A 20083-nucleotide genomic window follows, 5' to 3' on the forward strand; every position below is an offset into this window, starting at 1 on the left:
AAGACGCGAACGGTGGCAGAGCTATTTTTTTTGTACCTAGGGGCTGTCCTCACTTGCGCGAAACCGCCACTATAGGCGTTGGCAAAACATTTCTGGTATTAATTTGCATTGCCGGACCGGCCATGGGAATAGGCGGGATGCCAGGCATGGACTCATCAGCTGTTGATTGCTCAGCAGGCAGATCGAGTTCTTCATCTGAAAGTCTTTCTATCTCACTCTCTAAGACGTTTTCATTGTCCGGTGGATTTTCTTCCGGAAATTGCTCGTCGGCATAGCAAGGTTTTAGATCGGCAACGGTGACTTTCCAGATATCAACACCCTTTTCGGTTTGGAGTTTATACGAGTTCATGCCGAGGCAAGCCGTTATAATGAAAGGCCCTGCATATTTTGGGCAGAGCTTAGCAGCAACGACCTTAGCAGATGAAAGCACACGATTTTTCGCCCATATTCAGTCACCGATATCATACTTAATGTCGCGATGTTTCTGGTTGTAGTATTTTTCTTGTCTTGCTTGAGTAGTTTCAGAATTTTCGAGCGTATTGGCTCGAAAATCAACGAGTTTACTCATACAAGAGTGCCAATCGGTGCGTGCAGCAACCTCGAGCTGTTCTACTGCTGCGCACTGTTCTTTTCGTCGAGTGTTGCGAGGCAGCTCTGAATGTCGGCCATAGTTCAAAACGGCTGGACTAGAGCGGGTAGCCTCGTGAATGGCCGTATTATAGGCGAACGCATGTTCGTCTATAAGCTTATATCATCTTGTTTTCTGACAAACGCCATCGTGTTTCTTGACAAACGCCATAATCATAATTTTGATCGTGCGATTAACACGCTCGGTCGGATTTGACTTTGGAGAAAATGGAGCACAGGTGCTATGGATGACTTTGTAAGCTTCCAAGAATTTATTGACCATCGTGTTTTTGAAAGGCGTGCCATTGTCTGACAAAAAGCGGTCTGGAATGCCGAAACGCAGGAAAATACGATGGTTGATTTCCTTCTTGATAGTCTTGGCATTGGTCGATCGTACCGGAATGCATTCGATCCATCTGGTAAACATATCCATGAAAATTAATAGATATTCATCGCCTTGAGGCGAACGTGGGAATAGACCCAAATCGCCGCAAACAACCTCTCATGGACGAGTAACGATATGTTTACCCATAAGTCCAGCAGGTGGCTTCTGTTCAATCTTTATCTGTTGACACACTTGACAGTTGCGCACATAGTGGGCAACGTCTTTATAAAGGCCAGACCAATAATGGCGAAGGACGGCTTTCTGGTAAGTCTTATAGCAGCCGAGATGTCCGGACGTAGGCTCATCATGACATTCTGCGAGAATATGCTCGTGCTGTCCTCGAGAAACCATTAACTTCCACGCATCCCCGTCGTAATTCATTAACTCGATGGGACTATCACTTATCACGTCAAAGTTCAATATATCTGGATGCTCAGCGTTTAACGTAAACAGACGTAGTATTTTTATAGCCTTCTTTAGGATATCAAGCCATCCCGTGTAATCTTCAGGATTAGCATCCTTCAGCTCCACTGTCTTTCAAAGCTGTTATGGTCTCTGAATAGTAATTTATAGATGATATCTTGCTGTTGCTACTATTGTTCAAATATTCTAAAGCTAATGAGCTGTAATAGTTCTAATTTGATCTTCTATCCCTGAAATCTATGTCAGCGCAGTGTGCTAGCAGCGACGATGGTGGAAAATGTAGGGTTGTAAAAGGTTGCTTGAGCAGCCACAGCATCATTCACAGCAATTTACTGACAAGGAAGGTAAGGGAAGTGTGTGGGATCGATTCCAAGGAAACTATAATATGTTGCAGAGGCTTAAAAAATAAGCGACACGTATTTTTTTATATGCTAATAAATTGTTTAAAGAAGCTAAAACTGCCCCCAAAGTTTAACCCTAAAAACCGTTTTTTCAGTATATCTCCTTTTCTATACAAGATTTCTTTCTAAAAATAACTGGTAAATATTTGTAACTGAATAACAATATCATACAGCATATCAAGGTCTGCAGTATTTTTCAAGAGAACAAAAGTTAGTTTTTTCTTAAATTTTTTCTCGCAAAAATACAAATTTAATCCAAGGTCAACGAAACTTATATTGTCCTAAAGGACATTGAAAACTAAAGTTGACGTGTTTTGGCTTTTTTTATTTTTATACGGTATCGTGAGTAAACTACCCTTAGATAATTTTCATTCTTATTCGAGTTAAGCGCCGTAGATTTCAATGGCATTTCGGTCGATTATAAATTTTCAGAAAAACAAGAGATGAACATTATTTTATATAGTGATAAACGTTTTAAAGGGGTGAAAACAACCCCTAAAATTTGTCTTTAAAGTACATTTTTCAGGGTATCCCTACTTCTACGTTACAAATTTCTAAATTCAACTGGAAATTGATTGTTACTAGTCAACAAAATTATCCGCTATACCAATCTTGAAGGGATTGCATCCCTTAACTATGGTAGGGGTGGTTGTAATTAAAAAAAATTTTTTTTCTCAAAGAACTGAAAACGAAAGTCAACAATAAAAACTGGTATTGTTTCATTTGGAATGACGTTGAATACTAAAGTAGACTGGTATGCATAAACTATCTTTAATTTTCATTGAAATGAAATGCCGCAAATGTCTGATTTATATGATATAGTAATGTATTATAGAAGGTCAAAAAGTACTGACGTGTTTTATATGTAATGTTAATTTTTTAAAAGAAGAAAATCTACTCGTAAAGTGTATTGGTACAAATCGTATTTTATTGATTGGTGTAATTTATTATTTTTTAACCTGATCGACTTTTTGAAAGTATTTATAAGTATGTATTGAAATGGTAAACTCTAGTCACTAAGGAATTGAACAAACACTTTTGACGATTATAACAACAAACTTATCGTTTAAATAAAAATGTATTCCACCTGAATTAATTTTTTGTTCGATTAAACTCTATGTAAAGACATGCTAAAGACCAACTTTCAATCATCCAAATGAATCTCTTCGAGATGAATACATTCGTAGTTTTAATAAGCTAAAATAATTTCTTAAATTTAAATTTTTCAACCCGATATCTTTTAATGTGAAATTCCTAAAAAGTCACAAGAACTATTGTTAATTGTAAAAACCATTTTAGAGCTATAAAGATATACCTTTATGTTATATAAAAAATAAACATGTACACGATAAAACAGGTATACTATCAAAAAAATTGTAAATAAATAATTTTCTTCATACACATTCGCTTTTTTTCAATTATGTACCATAATTAGAATTATACTCGTATCTGTGGTCGCATGAGAGAATCGAATAAGTGAGTTCTTTGTGATTTTAAGATTTTTTTTTCTATTTTTAAAGTTAGAAAAATATATTAGATAGACTGACTTATTCGGTGTTTACCGTGATTTGGGCAGGTTTAGATTGGTTTTTGATTTTTTACATAATTGTGACAACAGCCACGGCTCGCGCCGTTGGCTCCGTCAACGTCTTTCCCTTCCCGGTGGCAGAGGGAGCGAGAGAAAGAATAAGGAATATGGTTTCGAAACCGGCAGAGTGGCGCACGTGAGTTGCCGCCGATTGCCCGCTACTCAAGGGTTTTTGGTAGGGAAACGCTCGGTGCCCGGCAGTAGATTGCTACAGTGATTGAGTGCGACACGCTTTGTCCGCGCCGTCTGAGCGATTGATTAATTGTTGGCCTTTGCGAAAGAAAGTGAAGTTTGTTTCTGTGACGCGTGTGCAACTTGGTACAACCGTTCGTCACTGGACTTGTGTACGAGAAAAGCGAACGAGCCATCAGCATCTCTACAACCCGGGGACACCGAGTAGCTTTCCCGTAAGGTTGGTCAAGTTTTCTATCTCTTGCGTAAGATCGCGTCGCCGGCAACCCGCGAGGATAGGGAGGCTCAGCGGTTATTTCACTCGAGGGACTATGGAGAAAAGCGGAGAATAGCTCGTAACCGTCGCGCCAGCCGGGTTCCATGCGATTTTTCCGCAGGAACTCGCGGCTGCGGTAGTACGAGAGCGCGATTATTGTGACGTAGATTTACTGATTGTAACTGTTGAAGTGTGTGGATAAATATATGTATTAAACGAGTTTTGAGTGATTATTGTGCTGACCATTCCTGCCTATTATCTTTTACGCACGTCGAAACGTTGCCTTTCGCGTCCCCCGCAAAGCAGGGTAGGTGCACCTCCCTTAATTACCACGTGACAAAATACATTTGGTATTTTGTCCAACCGTGATAGCGTTAATTTTTTTTGTATTCGCGCCGAGCGTTAGATCGCGCCAATATTCGAATCTTCTCTCTCTCTCTTTCTCACCGAAAATTATTTAATTGTAAATCCTATTCGCGTGCGTCAGTCTTTCGGCCCGACAAAGACTGTAGAGATTTTTTATTAATAAAATCTGTTAAACTTATTCGCCGATTTCGTCATATAATTTTCCTAGTAGTTTAAGCAATTGAAAAAGGCTTAGGTTTTAATCCGATTACAGCTAGGGGATTAAGTGGATTAGGAGTAAAGTCGCTTACACTTAAAACTCATCGACTGTCACAAGGCACGTGACTTAAGGTGAGTTCAACTCCGCTTGATCGAAGACAACTAAGTTAAGTCAGCTGACGTTAAGGCGAATACACGTATTAACATACGTGTTAACGGAGCGGCGGTTTGCTCTGCATCGTGGGAGTTTTCTCTTAAATAAATTTCTCATTTTGTAGATTTATCCCCCCGTTACAACTTGTATACTACATGACGCAATGAATGTTTTAGAATCGGCATAGCTTATCAACTACCAAATAACAGTAATTTGTGAAAAAATATGATTAATTATTCTTGTAGTTGCACAAAATTCGAGAATTAATGATAATGCCTCCAATTATTGGGACTGCAAGTTTTCAGAATAGTTTTGGTACATTCGCAGACTGAAAATTCAGTATCAAAGATCTTGAAAGCTACAGTTGCATGCAAAACTATCCGGCCAATCATAATTTTATAATTAACTGTAGTTAAAACAGTATAAAATAATAACTTTCATATACCACATTATAAAGTACATTTATTGTGCTACATTATTACATACGAGTTAGATAATTAAATATAACAATCAATAATTATTTATAACAAAAACGAAAATTTTTGATACTTCATAAATATCCGGCCAAACAAAAATTACTCAGTATATGTACAAAAAACTTTCAAATAAATAAAAGGATTCATGTTGTTCATCAATATTTAGTAGCCATACTCTTTGCAGTTCTATCTCGGTAGCACATAAGTGAGGTACTATATCAATTCAATCAATTTTATAATTCGTTCTTAAGAGATATTTTGCCACTCTTCTTAAACTTTTTCCCACAAATCAGCTTTATTTGCACAAGTTTCAGTCCCTATTCTCAATTTTAATTCTTGCTATAAGTATTCTATAGAATTTAAATCCGGAGATTGACTTGGTTACTCTAAAACTTGGACTTTTTTCTGAGTAAAAACTTGTTGAAAGAGCTGTGATCGATGTTTTGGATGATTATCCTGCTGACAAATCCATGCTCTTGACATATTTTTACATGCATAAGTCAGCATTACATCTAATATAATATCCCTATACTTGGTAGAGTCCATAATGCCGTTAATTTTAAAAATTGGACTAAAGCCTTTCCAAGAGAAAGCTCCCTATAGCATTACGTTTCCGCCACCGTATTTCATAGTTGGTGTTTGATATCGTGGATTATTTCTGGTACCTTTAGGTCGTCGAACATATCTTTTCCCATCGTTTTCAAATAAATTGATTTTAGTTTCATCCGAAAACAGCACTTTTTTCCAGTCTTCAACAGTCAAGCTCCGATGTTCTGTAGTAAATTCTAGTCTGGCGTTCTTATTTTTATTACTGATCAATGGTTTCTTAACACCAATGCGTGTTAAGAAACATTTGAGACAGCCTTTCTTTATATTACTTTATCAATACATTGAGTCATTTTTCTAGGTCACCCAGAATTGCATTTAGCTTCTGCAGTACCAGTAGTCTCAAGTTTTTTGAGTATATCATTAACTGTTGATTTTCCCATAGCTAAAGCTGTCGATATTTTACGTGAAGTTTTACCTTCATTGTGTAGTTTCAAAATCAATTCACGTTTGTCTAATGACGTCCGTTTCGGCATCTTGGCGAATGATAACTGATAGGACAATACAGAATAAATAACTTACTGAATGTTTACATATCACACGGAGCGAAACACATTATTTTCCGATTAGTAAATACTGTTGCGGACGGCTAGATCATTCTAAGCACGGATGCTTAGAACCCACCTGGCCGTCAATTATTATTCGCGTCGGGAAAACGACTCGGGAAAACCCGAATGCCGCGATGTCGGGAAAACCCGGCAATAAAAGTAAAAGTGTCACAAAAACGTGCGATGCCTGTTTCTTCGAAATTATGTACAGGCTAGTTGTCTCAAAACTGCAAACAGCAAAAAAAAAATCGGCATGCTTACTCAAGTCCTTGTTCGTCTAACGGTGTGGCTAATGGCGAGGGCCGTACACTATAGCTTGGAGGAACGAGTGTCGCGTTTTCTCAAGGATGTCTCAGCCACTAAAAAGTTTATGGCTGCCATTCTAGGCAGCCAAGGGCTGCCCCGAGATCGCTCAGCGACTCACGAGCAAGACTGAGGATAGGAATAACTCGGAAAAGTTTAAGGAAAAGTTAAGGCCCCGCCCTCGTCCGTAAGGGGTAAGAGGTCTATTTGGGAGGGATGGTTGCAGGGGAGAAACAACCAATCTAGAGAGAGTCAGTCACGCTTCGACAGTAAGTGTGTGTAAGTGCGAGCGAAAGTAAAGTTTGTGTTCTGTTGTGCAGTGCGTCCGCTGTTGATACGCATGTACGCAAAATAAAAGATTGTTCACTAATATTTGAATTGTCAATAATTAATTACTTGTTTCCGTCCCTAACAAATACTGTTATAAATTTTGGTCGAATATTTATGAAATATCAAAAAAATTTTTGTTGTTGTAAATAATTATTGATTGTTGTATTTAATTATCTAAATATGTAGTAATGTAGCACAATAAATGTACTTTATAATGGAATATGAAAGTTATCATTTTATACTATTTCAACCACAGTAAATTATAAAATTATTATTGGACTGATAATTTTGCATGCAACTGCAGCTTGAAAGTTTTACAATTCTTTACATATTTCAAAATTTGTTTAGGTAATTTATATTTACTTTTGAGCTTGTAATGACTTTTCATACTCTATTCATTGGTAGATTTCCATCTCCGCGTCAAGGATAAAAAGTATTGCCGGACGCATGTATGCGTAACGATTGTAGGTTAGATCACACAGATACATTGCTAGTTAACAGGCTGACAAGTAATCAAATAAGTTAAAGGATTACAATCTTGCTGTTAGAAGTTGGCTAAACTGTGAAGGAGGTGTATCTATTACATTGAATGCTGTTTCAATGATGTTTGTGTATCGAACTTATTACTACTATTGCGTTCGCCTGCCAACTGTCCATCAGATATGGCTCGATCCACTTGTTTCGCCATTTCACAAATCGTTGTATGAAGCTCGTAAAAATATTACAATAATTCAATATCTAGGATCAAAGAAACGACTCTATATACTTGTGGAAGATGCGATAATCTCTCTTGTGGTTCATTCTTTCACCTCCAAAGCAGATTACTTTATAACATCAAGTAGACACACAAATAAACATAAGTTTAATATTTACAGTGGATAGAATAAAGAATTGCTAATAGAATAAGATTGTACCCCGAACATAACTACATCTTTTACAGCGTTATTAATTTAATTTGAATAAAACTAAAATATATCAACCATTCATTATAATAATCCATCAAATGGAGAGAAATAGAAAAGTAATTTTAGAGAAGAAAATGATAGGTAAAATCAATCATAAGCAAAGGATCACTTTAAGTAGAACCTTTGACGTTGTTGCATATGTAGATTATTACCTGATGAAATATATAACAAAATTTATTTGAAAAGACTTTCTTTATTAATCCAAACACTAAGTTGAGCCCGATAGATTCTGGGTACTTACAATGATGTTTATAGAGTTATGTAGGTAAATAGACAATCTTTGTATAATCAATGCATATGTTTTCATTTACGATGCCAATGTTGATGTCTGGTCATATAAAATTGACTGTATAATATTTTCTATCTTTGTATTTCTAGATGAACTTCGTAAAGATTTTTAAGATGTTTGATCTAAGAGTTGGTAGAACGACAGATTCGTATTTAAAAATAAAAATTTTAAATTTTTAGCTTATCTCAGGAACTTTTTAACTGTAACTACCTATGTTTTAACTATTTTTAAAAAGTTAAAGAATATTATCCATATAAGTTTTGTTTCACATTTCTCTACAGATAGAAGTATCATAAATATTAAAATGCTATTTAGTTCTTTCTAAACTCGTCAAATTTTTCGAATTAACTTCCATGGATTTTTTTTCTCATCTTGTTGATAAATTTTGACAATACTGGTAAAGGAGCTTGTGCCAGATAGTCTACGTTAATGTTTACTTTTGTAGGTTTGGACTGGAACTCAAAGTTGAAGTATGTTTTGTTGTCAGTATAGTTAACCGTACAATTAATACGTATAAAGAACTAGAAAAAATTTGTTAAAATCTGAGTAAAAGGCAGGTAATCCATTATAAATGTCAACTTTAGAGTATACAAGCTATAGAAAAATATTTCTATTCGCTATACAATTAATAATACCTCATCGTTAATTGAAAAATAGCATTATTCAATAATATTTAGCTTGCCTATACAATCACTCAGTGTCGCTTTTTAATTTTTGGGATAGTACTATATCAAGTTTCGCTTTGAATTAATAGCAAGAAATTGAAGGGTCAACAGATCATGTTATATGAAAACTTGTGGAGATATTAGAGTTTTCTTGGGTTCAATGTATACCAAAAAAGTTCTCTGATGTGGATACTTAATATATATATATATATATGATCATATTGATCATCATTATTGTGACAACAATTCCAGTGAACGTGCAGTAAAAATACATTTATTGCGATTGAGATGGGTTTCATGCTATCGTAATTTATCAATATTGTACCAACTACTTTCAAAAGCTCTTCGTAAATATTTGTATAAAAAATATACAATTGAAATAATTGAGTACCTTATCTAAATTATGGAGTAAATTTCCCATTACTGGCTATTATATCGTAGAAATGCAATGAAATTGTGTATCGGTGTATTTAATGTTAGAGCATGAGCAACTTCTTTATTCACAAATAAATGCGTATATGCCTGAGTGATTTCAAGATAATATGATATTTGTTCTTCTTTGGTTTCAGTAAGGACGTACTTAGTCGTTGGAATTGACATTCATTTGAGGATTCAAAGTTGGTCTATAGTTGGTGGTAACGTGTATCTTGTAACTTCTTTTCATGCCTATGTGTCCTTCGGATACCGATACGGAATGGTAAAGTCTATTTTAATAACCAATAATCATTTTTGGTTCAATCTTATTGATATAGATGTAATCAAATGCGTAAAGAATTTTACGCAAACAAACAAACATTGAAATAACTTCTGGCTTGAGGGTTATCATATTCAGAGAGCTAATAAACATTTCTAGGTTATTATTTAAAATGATGTAGTACTTTTAAACATAAACTGCAGATGAACTTACTGTTCTGTAGATTATAAAGTGATAACCAACAAATTAAATCAATTTCGTTAGTGGATTCGGCAAGCTACTTTTGTGCAAATAGAGAAACTTAATTGTTCTTGATAATGAATAAGTCGAGGTTACATATCGTCCAAATAAAACATCAAAATAGTTTCTTGATTAATGCATTTTAAAACATATTAATAGTAATTCGTTCACTATCTTTCCATTTCCTATAAAATGAAAGAACAATTGAGTGTACTAAAAGTATTAATGCCAATGATACGGGGGGGGGGTCAATGAGTTTTTACAAAAAGAAGGAAAAAAAAGTTTTGCGAATGTAATTTTTTTTTATTTTTCGAGATAATCTCCTTGAAGGTCGATACATTTTACTAAACAGCCTTCCAGTTTTTTTAAGCCATCAGAAAAATATGATTTCTAAAAACCCTCAAAATAGGCATTTGTTTCGGCGATGACTTCTTCATTCGACGTGAATCGTTGTCCGGCAAACCATTTTTTAAGATTAGGAAATAAGAAAAAGTTACTGGGAGCCAAATTAGGTGAATATGGTGGATGGTTAATCAATTCGAACTTAAAATCGTTAATTTTTGCCATAGAAACTGCACACGTGTGAACTCGAGCATTGTCTTGAAGAAAGAGGCATTTTTTTTTGTTCAAGTGAGGACGTTTTTCTCTAATTTTTTCTTTCAGCTGACCTAATAATGACGCACAATATTGTACAGTGATCGTCTGGCCCTTTTTCAAGTAGTCAATGTAGATGATTCCATACGCATCCCAGAAAACCGTGGCCATAATTTTGCCAGCTGACAATACTGTCTTTGCCTTCTTTGGGGCTGGTTCTCCTGCGGTAATCCATTGTTTGGACTGTTCTTTGGTTTCAGCAGTGTAGTGGTGTATCCATGTTTCTTTTACAATTACGAGTCGACGCCAAAAGTCTTCTGGATTACGACGTATGCGTGCCAAAAGAACCTCAGAGGTGACCACACGGGTTCGTTTGTTTTCAACAGTGAGCAAACGCGGCACCCATCTTGCTGATATTTTTTTCATCCCTAATTTTTCATGCAAAATTGAAATGATTGTACTCTTTGATACCCCTGTGGCCTCAATTAATTCTCGCAATTTTAATCTTCTATCACTCAATACCATATCGTGGATTTTGTTGACCATTTCGGGCGTACTCACTTGACGGGGCTTCCTGAACGAGGTTCATTTTTTGTTGTGGTACGGCTGCGTTTAAATTCATTTACCCAGTTATAAACAGTCTTAAACACAGGGGCAGATTTGCCATGAATGGCGTTCAACTCAACTGTGATTTCTTTTAGTGTAAGGCTTTTCAAATGAAAATATTTTATCACCGCTCGAAACTCTGTTTTTTTCCATTTTTCAAATAAACCAATAACTTTTTGTTCAACCAACACTCACGAAAAAATGACTTAATGAATCGAGCTGAAACTTTGTACGATATCTAGTTAGTAGTATTGCTTGCCAAAAACATGATAATTTAAGCGCGACGAGCGACATCTCTTAGGTTTTGTAAAGACTTATTGACCCCCCCTCGTATCATAAGGTATTCCACAATTCATCTTTAATTGTACAATTGAGCCATTATTTTACACTTGCTCTATCATTGAAATTTTTGTCAACATTAGAATTAAACAAGATTGAGTTACTAACTTACGTGAACAACTATTTTCTTCTTGTGAAGCTTCTAATTTTGTTCTTGTTAATGGCATTTTTTAATCTATATACTTTAGTAAAATATTCTATTTTTGTGCAAATATAGCAATCGACATTTGAAATTGAAATGTTTTACAGATATGTTTAAGTAATACATCTTTAAAAGGAAAATATTTTTATTAGTTCCTTAAAGTTCAATCTTGCGAATGGTCTTGTTAAGTGCTTCACGGTCCTTGAAAGTGATTCGTCTGTGAATTCTTCTTTGTGTGTGTGTGTGTGTGTATGTGTGTGTGTGTATGTGTGGTTGTATGTGTAGAAGCAGAGTATAGAATGAATAAGTCGAGATTACATGTTGCCAAGTGAATCTTCAAACAAAACTTCTTCATTAATGCATTTCAAAATATATTAACCCTTTAACGCTCAAATAGCCAAAATTTCAACGTCAACTTCAAGCTCTTGCCTTTCAATTATAACCCATGTGAAAAAAATATTGAGATACATATTATTGTGTAAAAAAATCTCATTTTTCGGCAATGGCATCGTTAAATTTATTGAAAAATGAACGCAAACAGTTTATTTTTAACAATAAACAAACAAAAATGCAAATTTTCAAAATTTTTTTCTTTTGAGGAATTTTTTCAACTACGAGGTGTGATCAAAAAGTAAGGTGAATTTTTATTTTTCTCAAAAAATATTTATTTATTCATCAATTTTTATTTTATCTCCTTCAAAGTAATCCCCCTCGGATATAATGCACTTGTGCTAACGCTTTTTCCAATCCTCAAAGCATTTCAAAAAATCATTTTTTGTGATCTTGTTTAGTTCATCCTTCGATGCCGTCTTTATCTCCTCAATTGTGGCAAAACGCCGTCCTTTCATGGGCCTCTTCAGTTTTGGGAACAAGAAGAAGTCACAGGGGGCCAGATCTGGAGAATACGGTGCCTGTGGCATCGTTACTGTGTTGGTTTTAGCCAAAAATTCGCGCACAAGCAACGATGTGTGAGCAGGGGCGTTATCATGGTGCAAAAGCCAATTTTTATTTTTCCACAAATTCGGACGTTTCTGGCGGATTGCTTCGCGCAAATTGCGCATAACTTGCAGGTAATATTCCTTATTTACTGTTCTACCCTGTGGCAAGAACTTATGATGCACCACGCCCCTGCAGTCAAAGAAAACTGTAAGCAAAACCTTTACATTTGATCGAACTTGGCGTGCTTTTTTTGGTCTTGGTGATCCAGAATGCCTCCACTGGGACGATTGAGTCTTAGTCTCGACGTCATAACCGTATACCCATGTTTCGTCACCTGTTATAACCCTGTTGAGTAAATCTGGATCATCGTTGACGTCATTCAGTAGCTCTTGGTCGATGCTCATGCGACGTTTCTTTTGGTCGAAATTGAGCAATTTCGGAACAAACTTCGCTGACACACGTCTCATGTCTAAAATACTCGTCAAAATTGATTGGCACGAACCAAATGAGATGCCAATATCATCAGCAATTTCTCTAATGGCAATTCGACGATTTCCCAACACTATTTTCTTCACTTCTTCAACATTCTCATCAGTTGTTGATGTGCTGGGGCGTCCAGAACCAGGTTCGTCGTCGGTGTCTTCTCGGCCTTCTTGGAAGAGTTTATACTACTTGTAAACATTTTTTTGGCTTAAAGTAGACTCACCGTATGCCACTTTCAGCATTTCAAGTGTTTTGGAACATTTGATTCCATTTTTCACACAAAATTTAATGCAAACTCTTTGATCCATGTTTTTAGACAGCAGCAAATCGTGGAGCACGCAAAACACTTCTAACCTTGATGCCTCTCACAAACATACCAAACATACTACAAAGCTGAAATTTGGAACGTATGTTCTAGACGAGTGTACCGACATAACCAAATAAAAAAGTCGAAGATCGAACGGACGTAGCCCGCTAAATTTCAAAATTCACCTTACTTTTTGATCATACCTCGTATGTTCTCGGTACTCCAATATATCCTAACTTATCAGGATACGGGACCCGAAGGTTGTACTTCAAAAATATATCTTTAGATACTTCGATTTTGACTGTTAATCGATCCAAAATGGCGCCCGAATGGCCGAAATTATTGTAGAATCACAGAAATTTGCACTTTTGAAGTCTAATCTAAGTTTTAGCGGGCAAAATGACTTTTCTGAGCTTTATGTCAAAAGATTGGATGCATATTAGCAAAATTAGCACACACAATTGATTTTCAAGATGGCGGCCACCAAGAGTCAGCTGAAATAACGTATTTACACGTTTTTATAGCCACTGTATAGTCTCCAATCCTCTTTTTTTGATCTTTTAGTAAACTCTCTGAATCATTAAATCTAAATTCATTATTAGCTTATCAAAATTTTAAATGGCGGATCTAATATGGCGGACCGTAACCTGAAAAATAGCTATTTACGGAAAATAAAAAATACCATCGTATTCTACGTAAAATTTGAGATTAAATAACTTCAGTTCATTTTCTCGCTCAGAGTCGCCATTCTCGAGTGAAAAATTCCCAAAGTATCAGAAATCGAAAATTTGCCTCTAAACTTCACAATCACGCGTTTTCGATCGGAGTTTTCCGATTCTCACTGCAAGCAGGTAAATGCCAGAATCGCCAGCAGCCAATAACTAGACATTGCGTTGTACCTTGAAAGCGATATGGTCAACCATTCTAGGTATAAGGCGAGGAAACGTAAGCAGGAGGCGACCGTCGAGAAACCAGAGCACTGCTCCAATACTCCGGCGTCAACTTAGTTTCCTTCGCAACCAAACAATCTTGACGAAAGCAAAGACGATTGCCCACCAGTTAAGAGGTTTAAGTTGAACGCACAACAAAACCCTGAACTGGGCCCGAAACTGAGGATCATACAATTGAACCTCAACAAAAGGCAAGTAGCCAACGATGAGCTGGGAGAAATCATGACAGAGAGAAATCTTGACATACAGGTGGCACTGGTGCAAGAACCATACCACTGGAATAACGCGATTTCAGATATGGGCAGCATCGCAGCTATTCATGGAGCTAAAAAAGGCGAAAAAATCCAAGCTGCGATACTTTACAATCCGCACAAAGTCACTACTACCAAGATATCTAATCTGTATGACTCCTACTGTGTTTGTGCACAAGTAGTCGGAGCCTTTGGTGAAATTTATTTCATAAGCATCTACTGCCAGTTCAGCCACAGCAGGAAGACCTATCTTGACAAACTAGCTAAGACTCTCAAGCAATTGAAAGGCAAAAGAGTCTTAGTTGGTATGGACGCAAATGCCAAGTCAAAGATCTGGTCTAGTACACAGGACAAGAATGGAATAGTCATTGAAGAATTCATAGACCAATACGGGCTAATAGTGGCCAACAGGAGGGGCTAACTTCCAACGTGCCGTAGCACGAGGGGCGAGACGGATATCGATGTAACTTTACATACGTCAAATCTGTCAAACTTCTTGGCTAGCTAGGCGGTGAAAGAATGGACCACCAGTGACCACAGGCCCATAGTGATCGAACTGGATTTTGCCTCACAACCAGCCCGACTCATACGAACCGAAGAAACACTAGAACCAAGGTTCAACATGAGAAAAGCCGATTGGGAGAAATTCGGGAAACTTTGTAAATTCGAGAAAGAGAACCTAGCTAAACTCCCTTCAAGAACCTCTAAAGACATTGAAACATATGTTTCAAAATTTGAAGAGGTCTTAGTAAGGGCAGCAAAGAACTCTACTCCACTAAAAAAGAGAAGAACGCGCTCTCTACCCTGGTGGAACCCTGACTTGCGAAGTAAGAAGCGAGCGATACAAAAAGAACGCAAAATCGTCGCTCTGAAAGACAAGGAAGGATCGAATAGAAAACAAAGGAAAGCCCTCCAGAGATCACTTGATAAATTGAGTCAAATGAAATCTGAATATGCAACGGCTATTAACAAAGCCAAATGTAACAGCTGGAGACCATACAAACGAGCATCCAACAAAGTCAGAATCTCAAAAGCAATGTGTACGGTTAACCGTAATGGTTCTGTTACAAAAGATTGGAAAGAAACAAGCATGACTCTACTAGAAGAATTAATGCCTGATGACGACCCAAGCTACGAAAATGATACACACGCAAAGATTCGCAGAGATATGCGGGAGGTTCCAGTAACCGGCGACGTAAAGCCTTTCCTAATAAGAGAATTTGAAATGGCCCTTAAAGCGAACAAGGCAGGAAAATCACCAGGCAAAGATAGAATAGAGTCGGAAATGCTTGTCAACGCAAAACCATTACACCAGGAACTGACACGACTTTTTAACGCCTGCCTAAAATGCGGAGTGTTCCCCAGAAGATGAAAAAGTGGAATGCTAATCACGTTGCTCAAAGGGGCTGAAAAATCCGAGAACGAGATTAAATCATATAGACCCGTATGTCTACTCCCCATAGCCGGGAAGACACTCGAGAGGCTTGTGATTCAAAGAATTTCCAACAATCTAAACAGCTCGGACTGGTCTTCGGAGGATCAATTTGGCTTTAAGGCAAACAGATCCACAGAGGACGCCATCAGAAGACTATATGAAATAGTAGAAGAGGCAGAATCTGATCCGTCGATCAAGTACGTAGCCGCTATTCCACTGGACGTCTCAGGAGCATTCGATGCCTTATGGTGGCCAAGCCTGCTCTCCTAATTGAAAGAAAGAAACTGCCCGAGAAACATCTATAAGCTCCTCCAGAGTTACTTCAGTGATCGAGAAGTGGGCATATATGCCCACTTCGAAGAAACACTGAAAACAGTGACGAAGGGGTGCCCTCAGGGTTCAGTTTTCGGACCGGTAGGCTGGAACGTCATCTTTGACAAACGACTCCGGGCAATCAGGGACGCAGGATACGAAGTACTAGCCTACGCAGACGATGTGCTTCCTATCATTAAGGCAAAAATACGCATTGACTTTGAAAGACAAGCCCAAGAAATTATTAATATAATGACGGACTGGTGCAAGTCTGACAAAATGAACTTGGCAGTACAAAAGTCAGCACTAATATGGCTAAAAGGCCAACTAAGCGAGAGTAGGAACCCTACAGTCAAAATTGGGAAAGACAACATTAGAACGCACAAAACAGTCAAGTACCTAGGAATCACAATCTCGAAAGGCTTCCGATTGGAAGAACATATTCGAAACGTGATTCAAGACTGCAATAGCACCTACTTCGAGCTAAGTAAAATAGCAAAAGTAAATTGGGGCCTTAAATTCAATTCTATGAAAGAGATATACAATGGCTTCCTACTATTTTTTTTCGAACGCGAGCCCAGGAGGGGAGACTTAGTTGGTTGATCGTCTTAGGAATCTTCCTCTGGCTGTCCTGGCTGAGCCTCCCTTCTGATATCCCAACTTGGGTTGGCCTCTGCGGGGTAGTGGTACCAGATAAAGCAAATCTCGTAAGATTTGTATTCTGCGTGCTTCCGACGCAGTAGACGTTGGGGCAACTAGAGTCCCGTCGCTCCCAAACCGAGAGTCAAGCCTTTAGTTCCGCTCTCCTTGAGCGTCGAACCGTGAAAAGATCGGTACTCCTTTCGAGGAGGTCACCGCCTTAGATCAAAAAGGTTCCGACTCGCTGAGTGCGTCAGGGATGTCGTAGCAAACTTGACTTCCGGATCCCCAATGTATTTGAAAGCGAAGGAGTGAAAGACAGTGGGCTATGCCAACTTATTGGCGCCCAGAGAGAGAGGTGGAAATGTCTTGATTACGCTATACCACCCTCAAAACGGAAAAGTGTGAAACAACGCATACACTAGCTGTAGACGTGAGAATAGTAGTTCTGCAAATTTGGAACAATCCAGTCAATGGAACCCAGTTAAACAAGGGTCCATTGAGTATGACGAACGTGGAGAATTCATCAATGCTAATATAATACCAAATGTTGAAGATTCTGGTGAATCTGATTCAGATATTTCAATGAATGGAAATTCTGATGATTCTTCAGAAGACGATTCAGGTTCGGAGCAAGTTGATGATTCCACGACCACGTTTATTATCAATTCTTACGATGATGTTTACAAAAGTTACAGTAGTTCACAAAAGAAATTAGAGAATGATCACCAGTACGAATAGCTCAATGGAGAGCATAATCATAATAGGACTTTCACAAATGAGATATTCCTCAGAAATTTGGATAAAGAAAGCATATTGAAAAATACTCCAACAAATTTATTTGAATGCTTCTTCACTCTCGAAATGAAGGATCACGTCATTGAATGCACAAAAATAAATGGCTGTGAAATGTCAAGGACTGAACTTGATGTATTCATTGGTATTATTATATTTACCACATACAATAAAAGACTATCTCAAAGATTTTACTGGTCTACGGACTCACATTTGAGAGCTGAACCGATAGTATCCCGTAAAAGATTTGAACAGATCAAGTCAAAAATCAAATTTCATAAGCCTGAAGAGAGAAATAATACTGATAGGATCTATCGCGTCAGAAAATTGACAGATATATTTAGAAAAAATTTGATGCGTTATGGTATTTTTTCAACAGCATTGTCAATAGACAAAATGATGCTAAAGTTTTATGGAAGAACAGATTTGAGACAATTCATAAAAGGTAAGCCCGTGAGGTTCGGAATCAAAATGTGGGCCCTCTGCTGTGCTAATGGCTATCTTTTTGATTTTGAAATTTACTGTGGGAAAAATTCTGATACGGATGGGGTATTATCAAAATGTGCTCTAGGTAGTCGTGTGGTTGTCAATATACTGTAAGTAGTTTTCAGTACCGTGACTCTTCGTAACAGAGATCGATGTTATCCATTTGAAAAAATATGGGTTGTGTGCTACTGGTACAGTTAGAGAAAATAGAGTCTGTGTCAAAAATAGTATCCAAAAGAAAGACGTTCGAGGAAAATATGAGGTAAAACATGATTAGAATAATGGTTTGAATTTCTTGACCGTAATGGACTCGAAACCAGTCTCTATTTTATCAACTGCAGCTGGAGCAACACCACTAGTCCCTGTTCTACGTCGTCAAAAAGGTCAAAAAGAAAAGAGAAAACTTGACTTCCCAAGAGCTTTTTTGATTTATAATAAATTCATGGGTGGAGTTGATCTACATGATCAACGTTGCAATAAAATAGAACCAATAATACGATCTAAAAAATGGACGTGGATAATATTTATCCGACTTATTCAAACTTCCATAGCTAATGCTGTGATTGTATATAATACTGCTAATCAGAGTAATGGCGTGAAAATGAGTACAAAAGATTTTGCTATGGGAATAGGTAAGAATTACTTAAGCAGGTCTTGCAGGAAATCTGGATCATTACTCCATGAAACCAAACAACTTGAGGTCCGAAAGCTGTGCGGCAATCAGGGTTCTGGAATTCGTACACGAAAGTTTTGCACTACATGTTCTATGTATTATTGTGGTACATGCTTCAAGACGGCTCATCCCTAAATGGAAAGAAAATAAGAAACTGAAAATTAAAACAAAAACATACAAAAAATACAAAAAAATACAAAAAATATACAAAAAATACAAAAAAATACAATAAAAATATGATTCTCAAAGGCGTTCACCTCCTTGTGGTGAGAATCGGGCAACTCTAGTGATTACTGATAAATCAGAGGCAAAGAACGCGCGATCGCCATCGTAAGGCCATTACATCGTCTTAGAAGCACAATTGCGAATTTTCGATTTCTGATACTTTGGGAATTTTTCACTCGAGAATGGCGACTCTGAGCGAGAAAATGAAGTAAAGGTATTTTATTTCAAATTTTACGTAGAATACGATGGTATTTTTTATTTTCCGTAAATAGCTATTTTTCAGGTTGCGGTCCTCCATATTGGATCCGCCATTTTAAATTTTGATAAGCTAATAATGAATTTAGATCTAATGGTTCAGAGAGTTTACTAAACGATCAAAAAAAGAGGATTGGAGACTATACAGTGGCTATAAAAACGTGTAAATACGTTATTTCAGCTAACTCTTGGTGGCCGCCATCTTGAAAATCAATTGCGTGAGCTAATTTTGCTAATATGCATCCAATCTTTTGATATAAAACTCAGAAAAGTCACTTTGCCTGCTAAAACTTAGATTCGACTTCAAAAGTGCAAATTTCTGTGATTTTGCAATAATTTCGGGCATTCGGGCGCCATTTTGGATCCATTAACAGTTAAAATCGAAGTATCTAAAGATATATTTTTGAAGTACAACCTTCGGGTTCCGTATCCTGATGGGTTAGGATATATTGGAGTACCGAGAACATAGTTGAAAAAATTCCTCAAAGAAAAAAATTTTGAAAATTTGCATTTTTTTTTGTTTATTGTTAAAAATAAACTGTTTGCGTTCATTTTTCAATAAATTTAACGATGCCATTCGAAAAATGAGATTTTTTTACACAAGAATATGTATCTCAATATTTTTTTCAAATGGGTTATAATTGAAAGGCAAGAGCTTGAAGTTGACGTTGAAATGTTGGCCATTTGAGCGTTAAAGGGTTAATAGTAATTCTTTAACTATCTATTCATTTCCTGTAAAATGAAAAAAACAATTTAATGTACCGAAAGTATTGCTGCCGCTCAATGATGACTGCAACCCCTGTTTCACTCTCTCACTTATCACTCTCATTTCACTTATACTATACGGATTTCATTCTTAATTGAGCTTTGGATCCAATAATATACAAATAAATAATGTCTATTTAATTTTTCGGCCCTACATCTCATTATTTCAAGTGAATGAGCA

The 20083-nt window shown here is 36.9% G+C and overlaps 1 protein-coding gene across 3 annotated transcripts in view; it reads left to right on the forward strand.

Moving 5' to 3' along the window:
• Positions 1-20083, forward strand: part of LOC131663273 (vesicular acetylcholine transporter) — an 897411-nt gene that overhangs the window by 472774 nt on the left and 404554 nt on the right. The window contains exon 1 of one of the 3 annotated variants that reach the window (XM_058933592.1): positions 9350-9469. The exons of the other annotated variants lie outside the window; for them this stretch is intronic. Within the exon in view, the coding sequence (XP_058789575.1) occupies positions 9467-9469 (3 nt within the window). The 5' untranslated portion in view covers positions 9350-9466. Of the gene's footprint in view, positions 1-9349; positions 9470-20083 lie in introns of those variants that run through there. 3 annotated transcript variants of the gene reach the window in all.

The sequence above is a fragment of the Phymastichus coffea genome, unplaced genomic scaffold (genome assembly GCF_024137745.1).
Source record: "Phymastichus coffea isolate CEN01 unplaced genomic scaffold, Cenicafe_Pcof_1.1 PCOF00032, whole genome shotgun sequence".
Classification (NCBI taxonomy): domain Eukaryota; kingdom Metazoa; phylum Arthropoda; class Insecta; order Hymenoptera; family Eulophidae; genus Phymastichus; species Phymastichus coffea.